The 14,949-nt window shown below is 41.5% G+C and overlaps 3 protein-coding genes across 8 annotated transcripts; 1 reads left to right on the plus strand and 2 right to left on the minus strand.

The window, feature by feature from the left end:
* Window positions 1-426: 426 nt before the first annotated feature.
* Ncm (pre-mRNA-splicing factor nucampholin) lies at window positions 427-3,248 on the minus strand. Its single transcript, XM_077408983.1, has 2 exons — window positions 3,088-3,248; window positions 427-2,992 (listed from the first exon to the last, which is right to left on the minus strand). The coding sequence occupies exon 2, from the start codon at window positions 2,921-2,923 to the stop codon at window positions 623-625; it is 2,301 nt and encodes a 766-aa protein (XP_077265109.1). The 5' UTR covers window positions 2,924-2,992; window positions 3,088-3,248; the 3' UTR covers window positions 427-622.
* An 818-nt stretch (window positions 3,249-4,066) lies between these two features.
* Window positions 4,067-5,791, plus strand: Mrpl19 (mitochondrial ribosomal protein L19). The gene is made up of 4 exons (XM_077408878.1): window positions 4,067-4,291; window positions 4,414-4,852; window positions 4,934-5,212; window positions 5,288-5,791. Exons 1-4 carry the CDS (start codon window positions 4,228-4,230, stop codon window positions 5,415-5,417), a joined length of 912 nt encoding a protein of 303 aa, XP_077265004.1. The 5' UTR covers window positions 4,067-4,227; the 3' UTR covers window positions 5,418-5,791.
* Woc (zinc finger protein without children) lies at window positions 5,431-13,812 on the minus strand. Of its 6 annotated transcripts, none has more exons than XM_077408867.1 (12): window positions 13,781-13,812; window positions 10,327-12,925; window positions 9,885-10,238; window positions 8,983-9,806; window positions 8,490-8,665; window positions 7,503-7,738; window positions 7,242-7,428; window positions 7,008-7,133; window positions 6,805-6,926; window positions 6,551-6,698; window positions 6,334-6,433; window positions 5,431-6,237 (listed from the first exon to the last, which is right to left on the minus strand). In XM_077408867.1, exons 1-12 carry the CDS (start codon window positions 13,795-13,797, stop codon window positions 6,063-6,065), a joined length of 5,064 nt encoding a protein of 1,687 aa, XP_077264993.1. In that variant the 5' UTR covers window positions 13,798-13,812; the 3' UTR covers window positions 5,431-6,062. The 6 variants fall into 6 exon arrangements, with proteins under 6 accessions (XP_077264993.1, XP_077264990.1, XP_077264989.1 ...); XM_077408864.1 differs by having other exon boundaries at window positions 6,334-6,430; window positions 8,490-8,713; XM_077408863.1 differs by having other exon boundaries at window positions 8,490-8,713.
* Window positions 13,813-14,949: the final 1,137 nt, after the last annotated feature.

The raw sequence follows: 14,949 nt of genomic DNA on the forward strand, positions 1-14,949 counted from the left end.
GTGGGCAATGCCGCACACGCATCCGCGAGCGACGACGTGGAGGCGCGGTCGACGGCGTGCGCGCTCTTGGTATCGTTGCCATCTTGTGTTCATTGTCAGGGACGGCACGAGGCTCCGGTGTCGACTTTGACGATGACGCGCTCTCCCGCCCATTTTCCGGGGAGCAGCCAGCTCCGTTTGCCGTCCTTAGCGCGTTGTGAAAATGACAAGGATCGTTAGCTAAATTCCGAGAAAATTATTTGGAAATGCACAGGCGTTTCTCGCCCCCCGTCTTCTGGAAATATTAAAACATCACGGAATATATAATAAAATGATGAGAACGACAGAAGTAGCTTTCCCCTACGTAATTAAATTATTAATTGAAGAAACCAGAGCTAATCTTAAATGTAATCTTTATCGAATGATAAAACAATTAAAAGTAGAATAAATATTGTATCTTGATTTATTATTCTCGCTTACTTGGAAGTCTAAAGAATTTGTAAAACGTAAGCCGTAGAATATAATTTGTGTGTGTGTGTGTGTACAGAATATGTATATGTATATATAGATATTTATCATACATTTAACTTATAAAAAAAGGATTTATTATATATATTTATTCTCTACTTAATTCCTATCTGTTTTATTTATCCCTTGTCTTGCTTTTCTTCTTCTTACTTTGCGCTTTCTCTTCCTTCCGATTTTCCTTCTTCGAGTTAGATTTCTTTTCTTTTCGTTTATGCTGCACATTCTTCTTCTTCTTCTTCTTCTTCGTCAGATCTTCATCCTCCGATGACGAAGACGATGAAGAATCGGTTGACGACGAACTAGACGAGCTTGAGCTGGATGACGAGCTGGTCGACTCGTTGTCGGAGCTCGAGGGCTCTTCTTCCTTGGCAGGTAATGCGGGCACAGCAACCGGCTTTGGATGGGACTTCAAATGTTCTCTCAAGTCGTCCGTCAAACCACCCAAACCGATTGACGTAAAGAAATTTATTGCGAAACGGGTGTTCTTCGGATCGTCCCTGGGAAACAGTCCTTCGAACGCAAATTGCAACGTCACATCTTTAACTCGTTCATTTAGCTTTGCAAGACCCATATATTCAGAGAGCTCCTGAAACAAAATTTTGATAAAAATCCTGTTCGAACTCGTGGTGTCTTCTTCGTTCAACTTTATGCACGAAAGTACGCTCCACGATATGGAGTCCGTGAACAGTAAGTGAGCGAAAAATTTCGATACGTTTCGCAGCTTGTTGGTGTCGAGGCGGTGTATCGTGCTGTACGAATCCTTAAAGATTTGCTCGAAGGGCGTGACGTACATTTTGTTTATTGCGCAAAACCGACCGGCCAAAAGGCCGAAGAACTTCTCGTACGTCCGCATCTCCGCGCAACAGTCCAAAAACATGTGACACAACTCGATCTCCTGTCCAGGTTTCAGTTGCATTTTCATCAATTTATGCGCGCACTCTTCAAAATCAAGCGAAGAGTGTATCGTCAGGTATATAGTTCGTCGAAGCGCGGTCAGATTTGTTTCCGTGTTGTCGAGTATCAGCCCTTCCTTTCCCTCGGCCTGTTCCGCGCCGCTATCGTTGTCCGAGCTTTCCTCTTCACCCTCCTCGTCGTCGCCTTCCGATTCGCTGACGTCTGATCCGAGAATCTCTTCGCACAACTGCTTGTACTTCTCTTCGGAGGCAAGATAGTCCGGGTCAAACTTAAACACGTTTAATATATCTTGTGCGTCCAGCTTGTCGTCCAATCTTATTAAATGCGTGATTTGATTGTCTTCCTCCACGAGATCCAACTCCTCGGGCACGGCCTCGTGATCCTTAAATCCATCCTTCCTGATCTGGAACATAACTTCTATCATGTACTGGACTCGCTTGTCCAACTGTCCCTCGTGCAGGATATTCCTCAGCATCTCGAAGATGGCCTCGATGCCTCTTCGCGACACCTCCGTCAGCTTCATACCGCATTCTTTTAGAAACGCTATGGCTACCTCGACAGAATCGTCCGTCGGCGTTTCCAGCAGTAGAGTCAAAATTTCCAGGGCGATAATCTCGTAGGCCACGCGTTGGTTAACTAAATGCGCTATAAAGGTTCCCGAAGATATGCACAAAGGTTTGTCGTTCCTTTTAAATCCACGTTTGAATTGCAGAACGAGTCGCTGCAGCACCAGCTCGCCTATATTCGGGAACTTGGAATTGATGATGGATGTCAGTGCCGCGTAAACCGGAGTGAACGTCGGAGAGGCGGCTTGCGCCTGAATGATGGACCGCGCCAACAAACCTCTACCGCGAACGATGTTCTCGTGCAGCAGCTCTCGCGTTATGATCCCAATGTTGCTGGTGTTAACTTTATTGATGTATCCGTGGATCGACTTCTTCAATGCTTCCCAAGCGATACGCTGGTAAGCGGCTCCCGATTTGTCGGTGATCTCCGCTTGGAGCATTCGCAATTTGGCAGGCGGAATGTACGCGCCTCCGGTCCTCGAGGTCAGAAGATCGACCGTTCGCTTCTGCTTGGCGTCCTCCGGGTTCTCTCGCGGTTTATCCGGTTCCCCGTAGTACCTGTTGCCAATCTTCTCCCGCGATGGCGAGGCTTTCCGTTTCCCATTCGCTTCGACGTCGCTGTCCCTGGGATCTTCGCGATCCTCGTTGTACCTACGATCTCTGTGATCGTCGCGTCGGGCGCTCCGGTGATCGTCGTCGCGCCTGGAATTTCTGTGCTCGTCGTTACGTCTGGAACTCCGGTGATCGTCGTCCCGCCTGGAACTTCTGCGCTCGTCGTTGCGCCTGGAACTCCTGTGATCATCGTGATGCTTGGAACTCCGGTGATCGCCGTTATGCCTGGATTCCTTATGATCGTCGCCACGCTTGTCGTCCCTGCGCTTGCGATAACGTTCATCGCTGTCCTCCTCGTCCCTTCGCGAGTGCGATCTCTTCATCGTGTCGTCGCGTGACCTCAAAGGACTCCCGCGGATCTCCAACAGGCGTGTACTCGCAATTGTGTTGTTCTGTGTATGTAATAGTTATTATCGGTTATTTATACTACGTGTTACGGTATTTTCAATGTGTGTCGTAATTACAGAGATAAAATAAAGAAACTCACGTTCGCATTTAATCTTGGATCGGCACTTTTATCTTTCTGCGCTTTCTAGCATTTTTTAGACGCTCGGAAAACATAACCGCTAAATTCCAGCCACGCAGCGCGCAGCCAGAAGAGCGGAAAAAGCAGCTCAGTGAGCGCTCAGTCACCCTAATCGCTGTCGCCTATTGAGCAAGGGGCTTAAGGGTGCATCCTCATGGAGAAAGAAACAGCGGAACGGAAACGGAATTCCTTTGATTGGCTAATATCTTATCTTGAGAGCCCCCACCTGGAGATTAGCCAATCAGAGCACGTCCGTTTTAAAAAGAAAACACGACAGAAAAATATAATACACAGAGAGAATTTTCTCTTTTATAAAATGTCTCTTGTATATTTCAAAAAATTCCTTGGTTGCCAAATTGTCCTAAGTTTGTAGTGAATTTAATGGTAAAATATAACAAAAAATTATCTCCGTGTGGTCATGATATTAATGTAAATCGGCACCTTTGATCTATTGGTTTCCGACTTTCGCCATGTTTTTGTGGGGACCATCGGCGTATCAACGGTTAGGGTTGGTTTATAATAGCCGTAACCGTTGATTTAAGCCGTAATCTTTAAGAAATTGACCAATCACAGTCGATTATTCTTCTCACATTCGACTGTGATTAGTCAATTTTTTAAAGATTACAGCTTAAATCAACGGTTACGGCTATTATAAATCAACGGTTAAACGGGCCCCGGTTTTCAGGGTTATAACCTCTGTTTTTATTCAGCTTGAAAAATCTTATCAAAATTATCCAAAATTTTCGGATTTTCCCCAATATACAAGTGTCTCTGCGCGTCACACTAATTTTCCAATATTTCATCTCAAACGTACGAAAATCAATTTAGCATCTATGGCGTCATACCGACTTTGCACTATCGCACATACAGAAATCCTCTGATTGGTCCCCCCGTCAAAATAATGTCGATGCGCAGTACGGATCGGCGCAAACCACAAAAAAAGGGTTGAATGAACAATTGAACATATTGGTTAACTGTGCCGTTGCTGGGTTTCACCCTTTGCTTACGAGATTACAAGTTGAATTCTCCACACGGAGAAAGTTTTATACATGTTTGATGTTTAAATGAATTCAATAAGAATAATAATAGAAGATTAAAGCAATGGTTGTAATTTTGAGGATATTCTCTCGCGGTTATGGCGGTCTGCGAACGGCGAAAGTACTACGTAGGTTATGTTAGATTAACATCACTTATCTGGTTGTTCAAATCGAAGCAGATTTTGATATTGTCTCCTTAAAATATATGTAAAATTTTTAATTATCGAGACTACACGAGTCTGTTTTTCAGGTCGTGCAGTTAGGGGAAATTCCTCCACGGCCGCTCAAGATTCGATAGAAGAAGCGCAAAATAACACGAAGATACCGGAACGAAACGTTGAGCAGAAGAAAACGATCCCAGACAGATATCGATTCATTTACCCAGAATTTCTACCGGACCCTGACCCCAAGTATCGTAACACGCTCCGAGAAAAGCTGGAGCGCATGGATATGCTAGCAAGGCGCACGCATATAGCGATACCCGAATTCTATGTCGGTTCCATATTAGCTGTGACTTATTCCGAGCCACACGCTCCTGGAAAGGTCAACAAGTTTGTTGGCATATGCATCGAGAGAGCAGGATGGGGATTGAGAGCCACGTGCCTGCTGAGAAACGTGGTTGATCGTCAAGGAATCGAAGTGCTTTACGAGCTATACGATCCTGCGATACAGAAGATAGAGTGTCTCAAGTAAATATAGTTTTTGTTTTACATAAATTGTTTTGAATTGTTTCTCTTGTATCGATGATACTAATTGCGACACATATTTAGGCTCGAGAAAAGATTGGATCCACATTTAAGATACCTGCGAGATGCACCGGCAGAATACAGTACCTTCCCTTTCGACATGGAACCGGAATATTTGCCGGAAGGTGCGCCGATACCTGTAAATGAGATCAAAGTGGAGCTCAATCCTCGTCCATGGTTAGAGAAATGGGAACGTCAAGAGCTGAAAGGTATAACAGAGCTTGAACTCGATGAAAAACGTATTAGAAAAGCCAAGGCTGCGGAAAAGCCCTGGGAGAAGTACGATCTAATGAAAAGATATCGGTAAGAAAGCAAAACCATCTTTTAATACTTCACGTTTTTAAGATTATTCGTTCTAATTTACGTCTTTTTATTCAGGGAAACCATTCCCGAGGAGGATCAGAATGAAATATTTAATGAAGTGTATACAAAATTACACGAAATGGAAGTTACCAGACGTAGACAAAAACATAAGCGCGCGTTCAAACGTCCACAGAAAACTGGATGAGCTTTTGATTGGGTACAGCATTTTTCAGTCCATATGTAAGGAAATAGAACGAAATAAATAAATATATTTGTTTTTTTTTTGTTACAATTCTGTATCTCTGTAATGATATCCTTTCTATTAGCATCTATCATACAATTGTAATTATAGAAAAGATTAGGATTTATAAATTGAATTCTTTTTAACAAAGATATATAGAATTAAACATAAGAACAACAATAGATAAATGGATTTTCTGCGTTGTTACTTGTGTTTCGTAGATAAAGCTTAAATAATATGTATCATTTCTCACAATTTCAAAAACTTTAATGATCAATAAGTTTCTTTGTATTGGGAAGTGAAAAATATACAATAAAAACTGAAAAACTCTAATTCTATATTCAATATTGTATCGTTTCATTTTTGTAGTAGCCACTCTTCTGCACTATTTTAACACTTTGTAAGAACAAAATGTAATTCGTATCCGCAAGAGTTCTTATACAATTAAATATACAGCATGCATTGTCGGGGGGAATATCGCTGAGCCCAAAGTCAAATTTAAATTTAAATTTTCGGATGGCAGTCAAAGTGTTAAAATAGATCAATCTTTCTTTTGCTTTTCTTTAATTATTGGCTTAACGACATAAGAGATCATTGCAATAGATGAAATTAACTCGTTAGCAAAGCTACATTAATTTCTTTAACCATTTTAATACGATGTAACATTTTGACGAGCTGTTCCTTTGCGAGGGGCGATGTCGAGTACCATACCGGACTGTCTGGTACGCAGCTGCGTTCTGGCAGTAGGTAGAAGACGTCGTTTCGCGTTTTAACGCTTTCCGGGCTGAAATATTTCAAGCGCAGGATAGTAGTACACAGTATCAAAACTGACGTAATAAATTAAATTTAATATTTGTTTAGTCATAACATGTATGCATACCATTTCGACAAATAGAATTCGTATAACTTAACAGGGCATCTCAATGGATTCTCCTCATTTTCTTGTTGTTCATACACTTTCTTTTTTCTTGAATTAGCTTCTTAAAAAAACCAATAGATTAATTTATATCGATAAATTAGCGTTGAGATAGTGTAAAATTGTTATGGTGTACACACACACACACAACAGTACAACATATAAATAGATTATAACTAACCAAGAGCTGATTGTGGCGGATAAAATCTCAGAAGGACGTTTCTCGAGCCAGGAACTTTCCCTGCTACTGCCGTGGGTTGAGCTGCTGGATTGCGCTTCCAATGCTTCATAATGTGAGAAAAGGAAAGTTGCATATGTTCCTCCACCGTCTAAAAGACATTGATGAACACTCATATTTATTAGTATTGAAATAAAATATTAACGATAACGAGTTGTACGACTTTTATTAGTCGATTTCAATGGACTTTCACTTACCACAAGATTGAAATGTTTCGTGTTAAAGAACATAAGCGTGCTTAAGAGAACATGCGGAGAATGGGCACCTAATTGTTTGCATTCCCATAAGTGTTCCTCCTCCACCCTGGTCACGATGTATTCTGTAAAACAGATTATATGACGTTTGAAAAGACAAAATGGTGAGAATAAAGTTTTCAATCACGAGTGATAGACATACTTACGGGCGTCGTTGTACAGCACGGAGAACTTTTTCGCTACTTCATTTAGGCAATCTGTAAATTTCTCGTAATACGAATCCGTGAATATGTTATCGATCCTGTTATTCTCAAATAGATACTGCTGTATTCCTGAAACAAATTCATGAAAAAATATTTGAGACTAAAACAAAGGTATATGAAGGACATATCTGACTAATTGTAATCACTGACTCTCGTATCGTGCAAAAGTTGATTTACCTAGGCAAAGATAATATATCGTATCGGGAGCATACTCCGCACCATTCGGTTTTCTTACTTCCTTCGCAAAGAGGCATAGAGAATAATTTAACTCGTCCGCGGTAAGTTGTAAGAGATCTGTCTTGAACAACTTTATCTTCCTCATCGGTGTAATTTGTTTTTCTAATTCGGCATTCTTTCCTATTACCTATTTTTAAAATTTATCCATGGTAAATATTTCCGTCTCGTTTGTCGTATATATAAACGGAAGAAGTTACGAACCCATTGCCTCCACGCATTTACGCCAAATGTATATTTTAACGCCATATTAGCGTCAGGTTTTTCCATCGGCTCCATAATGCGCGGTTGCGGAGGTGGCTGTGACTCCGGTGGTGGCATTAATGGCATGTCGTTTGTACCGGAGACGCGTCTCATTCGTTTAGTTGGTGTTGCTCGTGGCTTGTATGGCATCACACGTTTCCTTCCTCTAGAAGCAACCATTAATCGGTCCGATTGCACTGAAAAAAGTATGAATTGTTAGGAATAATTTCAATTTTAACAGTGGATGATAAACATATTTATTAATAATAAAGAGAGGGCTAAGTATATGGTTACGGCTAATTTTCGAGCAAATTATAGATGTTTTTTCTTAAGTTGGGTGAATTTACTTATTTATTTATTTAATAGGTTTATGTTTCGATTTTTTACTTGGTCTTCTCTTAAAAATTTTACGTCAAATAATGATACATCAAAAGAATATATAATGTTGGAGGTCACATTTGAAGCGTTGGAATAACAATAAATGAAAAAGATAAATAAAGCGCTAGAACAGTCCGATCAACAATGGTCAAAGTTAAATTTAAATTAACTCCCACGATAATACATACGATAACAAGGTTCATCGTTAGTAATTCAAATTACAATAGTCGAAATTAATTTCGATTTTTAGAAGTAATTTAACGACTTTTTGCAAGTAGTTTAGTCTTTTGAACAGGCTGAACAGCGATTATATGGAACCCTTGTAGCAACGCTTCCTCTTCTCGGGGCACCGATATAAGATCGTACGCGTGAGATTGATATAAAGTATTGTTCGTCCAGCAGTTGTTGTGACCATACTTAGTGGCAAATAAGTGGTCAAAGATGCGAGGTTTGATATTGAGATCGGCACGACTGGAGCGTGGTTCTCGGTGCGCGTCAATGTACAGTTCAATATCATATCATAATTATTAATACATATACATCGCGTTAAATCATTTTTATATCACATACCGTCGTTGTCCAAAGTGTTCTCTGGTTGCGACGGTGCCTGCGTAGCTGTAATCGTGTTCGGCGTCAAGGCAGCTTCCAAATCGACTGCTGGCTCGTCTAATTCTTCCGTGGCCATTTTTAACGCCATTTGCAACATGTCTTCTCCGAACGTGTTACTGGTATCAACCGCTTCCGGACTGAAACCATCACTATGTAAATTGTCTTGATCAGCTGTGTCACCTTCCCTAAACAAAAATATATGCTTTTGGTGCGTGAGATAAACAGAAATAAAATTTTCAAGAAATAAACATGACATAGAACAAACCAATTTTATATCTTTGATCGCCGAATGGATTATCAGCTTGATATTAATTTGTGTATATTGATATGTATTTTCTTATATTTTAAATTTATTTACATCGTGCACACACAGAGAAATAAGGCAACACGGTGCTATTAAACATTGAAGATACTTGTCACTTGAGCGATTTGTAAACAACATTAATTCACTTACCTATCGTCCACTGAGTCCGAATCGCTGTCGTTGGTCTTCTTTTCGGTAGCTACCATTTCGGCCATCATAAGGAGTTCGGCTTCGTACGGATCGGCCGGTATCTTCTCTTGTATTTTCTTGATATCTTTCATAATTCCCTTAGCGCTATTTCTCGTAGTGGGTATAAACAGCGGAACGGGTATGGGCAATGGAAAAGGCATTGGAACTGGGAAAGGCATGCTATACATATGCATTGGAAACGGAACGTAAATTGGCACTGGTATAGGTACAAGCACCTGTTCAACTTTTTCGGTCGTCTGTGTCCACTTTGTGCAAGGATGAGGACGCACAGAAACTCCTTTCGTATGCACCAATGGCTTGCACTGAGTCATCTTGTTGTGCACTTTTACTGGACTAGGCGGTCTGGTAATGACTTGTGGCTTGTAGACCATCTGCTTCGTTTGATTCGCGTTTGCAGGCATTACCATACTGCTTTGCTGCGACGTCGGACTCGCTTGTCCATTTCCTATCGAGGCTAGGCTCGTTACTGAGGAGATAACCGGCATAGTTTTCTTCTTACTTTGCATCTCGCTGGGTACAGCCTGATTCGTACTTCTCTGTGGCAACATGGTCTTCTTGGGCCCACTTGTAGGCACGGGGGGATCGTCGCTCGACGGTATAGTTATAGGTGACTTAGCGTATTGTGCTTGGAAATTCATGACGCAGTTGTACGAACAAAAATTACGTATCGTTGCATCTGACATTGTGAGATGATAATGCGCTAAGGAATATTCCTTGCATAAATCACAGTTAATTCGTTTTGCAGATACTGCGTTAATGGAAACCTGCGAGAGAAATGACAAATTTTTGTACCTTCCACATGTCGTTACATATATATTATTTTAAGTAATAAAATATTATACCTGATACAGCGTCAAACAATTTAAGCTGCACATCATCAGGGTTTGTCCCGTTTTTAATTCCTTCTTGATCATATCAAAGTTATACTTCTTTACTTTGCACCAGTTACATGGAACTATTTTCCTATTCGTTATAATAAATATATTCAAGCACGTCTTGTTACAAAATGTATGAGGCTCATTCTCATAAAATACAATGAAATTTTGTTTATTTGGTAATTCAAAAAATTTCTTGCAGGTAGAGCATTGCTCAGGTTTGACTTGTTTCACAAACTTAAATGCAGCGAAACAGGGTTCGCTGCATATAGCTACCGGAGTGCTATTGTATATTTGAACTTCGCAGTGTACGAGCTTTTCCTATGAGAAAAAAAAATCATATTAAAAAATTATCCATAATACACATAATACATTTGAAGAATAAGGATCAGAAAAATTAGTCTTTTACCTCCTGACAGACGCTGCATGGCTTTTTTTCCGTAGCCGGCGGTACGGTAGAATTCAATTTCGAATATTTTTCCATACAGTCTTGGGTACAAAAGTCTTTAAACTGTCCTTTCTCCCCGACTGGTGCGAGGAAGCCATCTGTGCCAAAATTTATGTCTTTTTGACAGTAGCTGCAGACTTTTAAACCCTTTTTAAATTCCTCTAAACACGTTGAACAACAAAACTGCCTCACGTCACAACCGAATCTCACGCAGTATTTCCCTAAACTCACAGCTTGAACCGTACCACTACAATTTTTGCAGAAACTTCCGTATTTCCGTTGGAACTTTCCCAAACACTCATCGTTGCAGTATTCCATTGTTTCCCAGGAAAGATTTCGTTCGTCATTTGCTTTTATAACTGTTAAACAACTCGCACAACGCTTCTCTTGTTTAGAGTTGGCTCCTTGGCTCGGCATATCGATTGCTTTATTATGATGAGCTGCTTTAAATAATGCCTTACACGTTTTCGAGCATACAAGATAATGTTCCGTACCGAGTTTCACCCGAATTTTGCACGCTCGTTCTTCGCCGCACTGCTTACAAACATCTTTATTACTAATCTCTTCAACTTCTGAATTTTTCGACTCGTCATCGATATTAATAACATCCGTTGCTGGCGTTGAGTTTTCTGTCGTTGACTTGCGCTCATCTTGAACAGTCACCTTCTGCTTTACGGCACTTTCTCCTTTATTTTCATTATCCGTAGTTGCCGATTTGGATTCATCTGGTGAAGTATCCTTCTCAAGCTCGGAATTAGATTTGCTACATTTCTGTGATTTTTCCTCGCATTTAGAATCATTGGCAAGTGCAGATTCGCTTTGATCGCCTTCCACCGTTTTACCTGATTTATTTGGTATTATTACTTTCATGCTGTCTGGGATAATACATAATTCGTCATCTTGTCCCGGCAATACGTCGGTCTGGTCCTCGTCCGTTTCCATCGGTGTAATCTCTTCGATATTCTTCTTGGGCTGCTCATCTTGGTCACCGGCTGATTTTGTGGAAGATATATTTCCCGTTTCTGTCTCTGACGTACTAGTACCCGGAAGATCAATGTCCATTGAGGTATTTTCGAGAGAATCGACGGTAGGTTGTGCATTACTCGATGTTTCAGCAGTATTGTCCACGGCTTTATCGACGTCGGCATCCTTTGGATCGTTTAATGCGGAATCGACGCTAAGCTTCTCATTACAATCGTTATTTCTAGCATTTACCGCATCCTGCAAATTATCACCTTGCTCGTATAACTTTTTAAAACTGAGCTCGTTTTCAGCAAGACCGTCGATTTCCGCCTGTTCCACGTTTTCGGACGTAAGATTGTCACCGCCGAACGGATCCTCCGCGTCCATAGACTGGCCCTCAATCTGGGAATCGTCTTGTTTGTCATGAGAGAATTGTACAAACTCCGTGTTTTCGGGCTCAATGTTCTTCTCGGACAGATCCTTCTCGGGATTATCTAAATTACTGTCCGAAGATTCCGAATCTATCTTTTTCGCAGCTTCTCCCCGCAATATTTGCACGTCATCCGCGTTACTACTCGACTCATCTGGGATATCGCAATCTTTAGTTTTTTCTTTAGATGACGTTTCGGACTCGTCCGCAGTAACATTGTCGTTGGTGGATTTCGCGACATCATTCGCAGTCGCACCGTCACTATCGTCTGGAACTTTACACGAATCTTCGAGAGTCAACGAATGTTCCGCGTCGCCCTTTTCCGTTAAATTAGATGTATCTAGCTCCGTTGCTTCCGCATCTACGTGAACCGCTGCGCCCTTTTCCGTCAAGTTAGATATATCCAGCTCTGTTGCTTCTGCATCTACATGAACCGCTGCATCTTCTTTGCGGGAACTTTCAACTGCATTACTTTCTTCAATCGTTACAGTCTTACTGTCGTTCTCAGGCAATGCTATTTCAACTTCGGCATTATTGTCTCCTTCGATGGTTTCTAAACACACAACAGAATCATTTGCTTCTATATTTGATACAGTCGAGTCTTTCTCACAGGCTATTGCAGTGTCTTCTTTTTCCGTTTCGTCGTGCACTTCCGTAATATCCTTATCTTCCTCACAGGCTGTTGCAGTGTCTTCTTTTTCCGTTTCGTCGTGCACTTCCGTAATATCCTTATCTTCCTCACAGGCTATCTTAGTTTCTTCTTTTTCCGTTTCATCGCGCACTTCCGTAATATCTTCATCTTTCTCACAGGCTATCGTAGTTTCTTCTTTTTCCGTTTCATCGCGCACTTCTGTAATATCTTCATCTTTCTCACAGGTTATCGTAGTTTCTTCCTTTTCCGTTTCACCGCGCACTTCTGTAATATCTTTGTCTTTCTCACAAGCTATTGTAGTTTCCTCTTCATCCGTTTCATCGCGCACTTCTGTAATATCTTTGTCAAACTGTGGTTGATCAGATTCTTTTATTTTTTCTTCGACGCAGCTTACAGTATTATCTTTATCTTCGGAAATGCTCACAGCTTCCGACTGAGATGCAACGGCAGCGTCGTCCGAAGATAATGGACCATCCGTGAAATCCATTATCACTTTTGGCTTAGCCTTTGGATATCTAGAAAAAAACGCACAAGATAAATTTTAATAATAAAATACAGCTTTTTATCATTTTTTACATCGCTTAAAGTAGAAATCTTACGGTGTAATTGACTACAAGATTAATATTAGTCTCTCAATAAACATTCTTGTTATATTATTTACTAATGTCTTTTATGAAAAAGAACATGAATACGAAACAGCGCAAGGAATCTTGGAGAATACGTCGTCTGCTAAAGACGAGAAGTGCACCGAGAGGGTAATCCTCGAAACGAGCAGGAAAGTGAGCGAAAACGTATCACAGATACGCGAATGAACCGATATCAACAGCCCGTCGAGCGTCGTCGAGCTCGTACGCGGGTGACGTCTAGGTTAGGCCGTCTCGCGTCGCCATGTTTCCCCTATACCTGCTACTGGGTCGGTCGTCGACCGGTCGACGTCGTCGTTATTCGTTATCTTCAGACTCCAACGGGACGAAGCGCCGCGGATGCGTCACGTATCGGACGATACCGCGCGTCCATTCGTAAGACGTCGACGGACGTACGGACGTACGCTGCTTCGCCGGGAAACACGGCGAAGTGACGCAAGACGCGACGCCGTTGACTGTTGACTACGCCGATCATACACGATGAATGAAGGCCATGAAGGGCGCAGCGCGCGATTACGTTCGAAACGAAATTATCGAGAGTCGGCGCTCGGCGCGCCGCACAACTAGATCGCGAACTTCGCCCACGAGAGTTGTGGAGCTGTGAGACCGGCCGGATTTCCGGCTTCGGCCGTCACCTTACAATAAAATGGCGACGATACGCATAGGATAGCAACATTTAAACTTAAACAGCAAAATAGCTGAACGTACGAGGTGAAATATACGTACCGCTTTGGGACATACATATTTATTTTCTGTTTCTTCAAACGCAAAAGCGACCTGTCCACGATTTTTTTTTACTTTGGCATGATGATATCAACAGCGGCACTTGTACTGGCAGATTCTCTTGTACTCGGCGATGGAATTAAAGCGAAAAATGTTGAATCGTTTTTTTTTCGGTTTCAGTATAATTTTTTTCTGCGGAATTACACGCATAATTGTAGCAGAGGTAGAAGCAGGAGTAGCGCCAGGCTCAATCGAAGAAGTATTGTCAGACTTAATGGAAGAAGTAGTATCAGGCTTAATCTTATTGTTAGTTGTAGTGACGTCTGCAGAAACAGGAGTATCGACGGGAGCAGAAGGCAAAAATCTAGAAGGCACAGCATTGCTTTTTAAACACATCGCAAAATCTGCAGCTACGAAATGAGCACTACAGAGCGCGTGATCTCTCGTTAGTTTTGATTCATTAGTTAGTTTTAAATTCATTCTAATGGCACTGAGCCACATTTTGAGAATAGCCAGACGATACCAAGGAAATCTGAAATATTTGCAATTTCTGGATTAGCACATTAACCTTGATACATTACGAGAAACTCGAATATATATTTATCATAAATAATATATTGCATTCTACTTACTTAAATAAATAAACGCCATCTTTTCTTGTTTTTCGGCACGTCGGAATACAACAATAATCAAGCGTCATCTTTCCACAATTATTGCAATTTCGGAATTAGAAAATTTGTTTCTTCGTCGATTTTTCAAAATTCTTTCCGTTTTTCCAGATCCTATCTATTCTGAGGAATTATATATCTTGTCAAGAATATCATTCAATTTAGAGAAGAATATTTACAGAAATATTACAGAATATCTCATTTGTCGTTCCAAGCGCGTGATTTTCGAAATAAAACCCAGCAGTCCCGATTTAACTCTCCGTCGTTTCGAACGTTGGAAAGAACAATTCGAGCGAGTGAATCGCCGCGAAAGGAGGCCGCCGCGGGGACGCGAGCTGACGCTGTGATTGGACGATCGAACCGCGGCGTGCGCCGTGCGCCTAACTTCACGGCGTTGTCGCGGATCCGAAATCCGAACCGAAGCCGTCGCGTTTCCGGCGTTTCTCAACGCGAAACGCGAAAACGATCCTCCTTTACGATCTCCGAGCCGATAACGAGCGACAT

The sequence above is a fragment of the Temnothorax americanus genome, unplaced genomic scaffold, assembly GCF_048541705.1.
Source record: "Temnothorax americanus isolate GAGA-0224 unplaced genomic scaffold, ASM4854170v1 Scaffold25, whole genome shotgun sequence".
Classification (NCBI taxonomy): domain Eukaryota; kingdom Metazoa; phylum Arthropoda; class Insecta; order Hymenoptera; family Formicidae; genus Temnothorax; species Temnothorax americanus.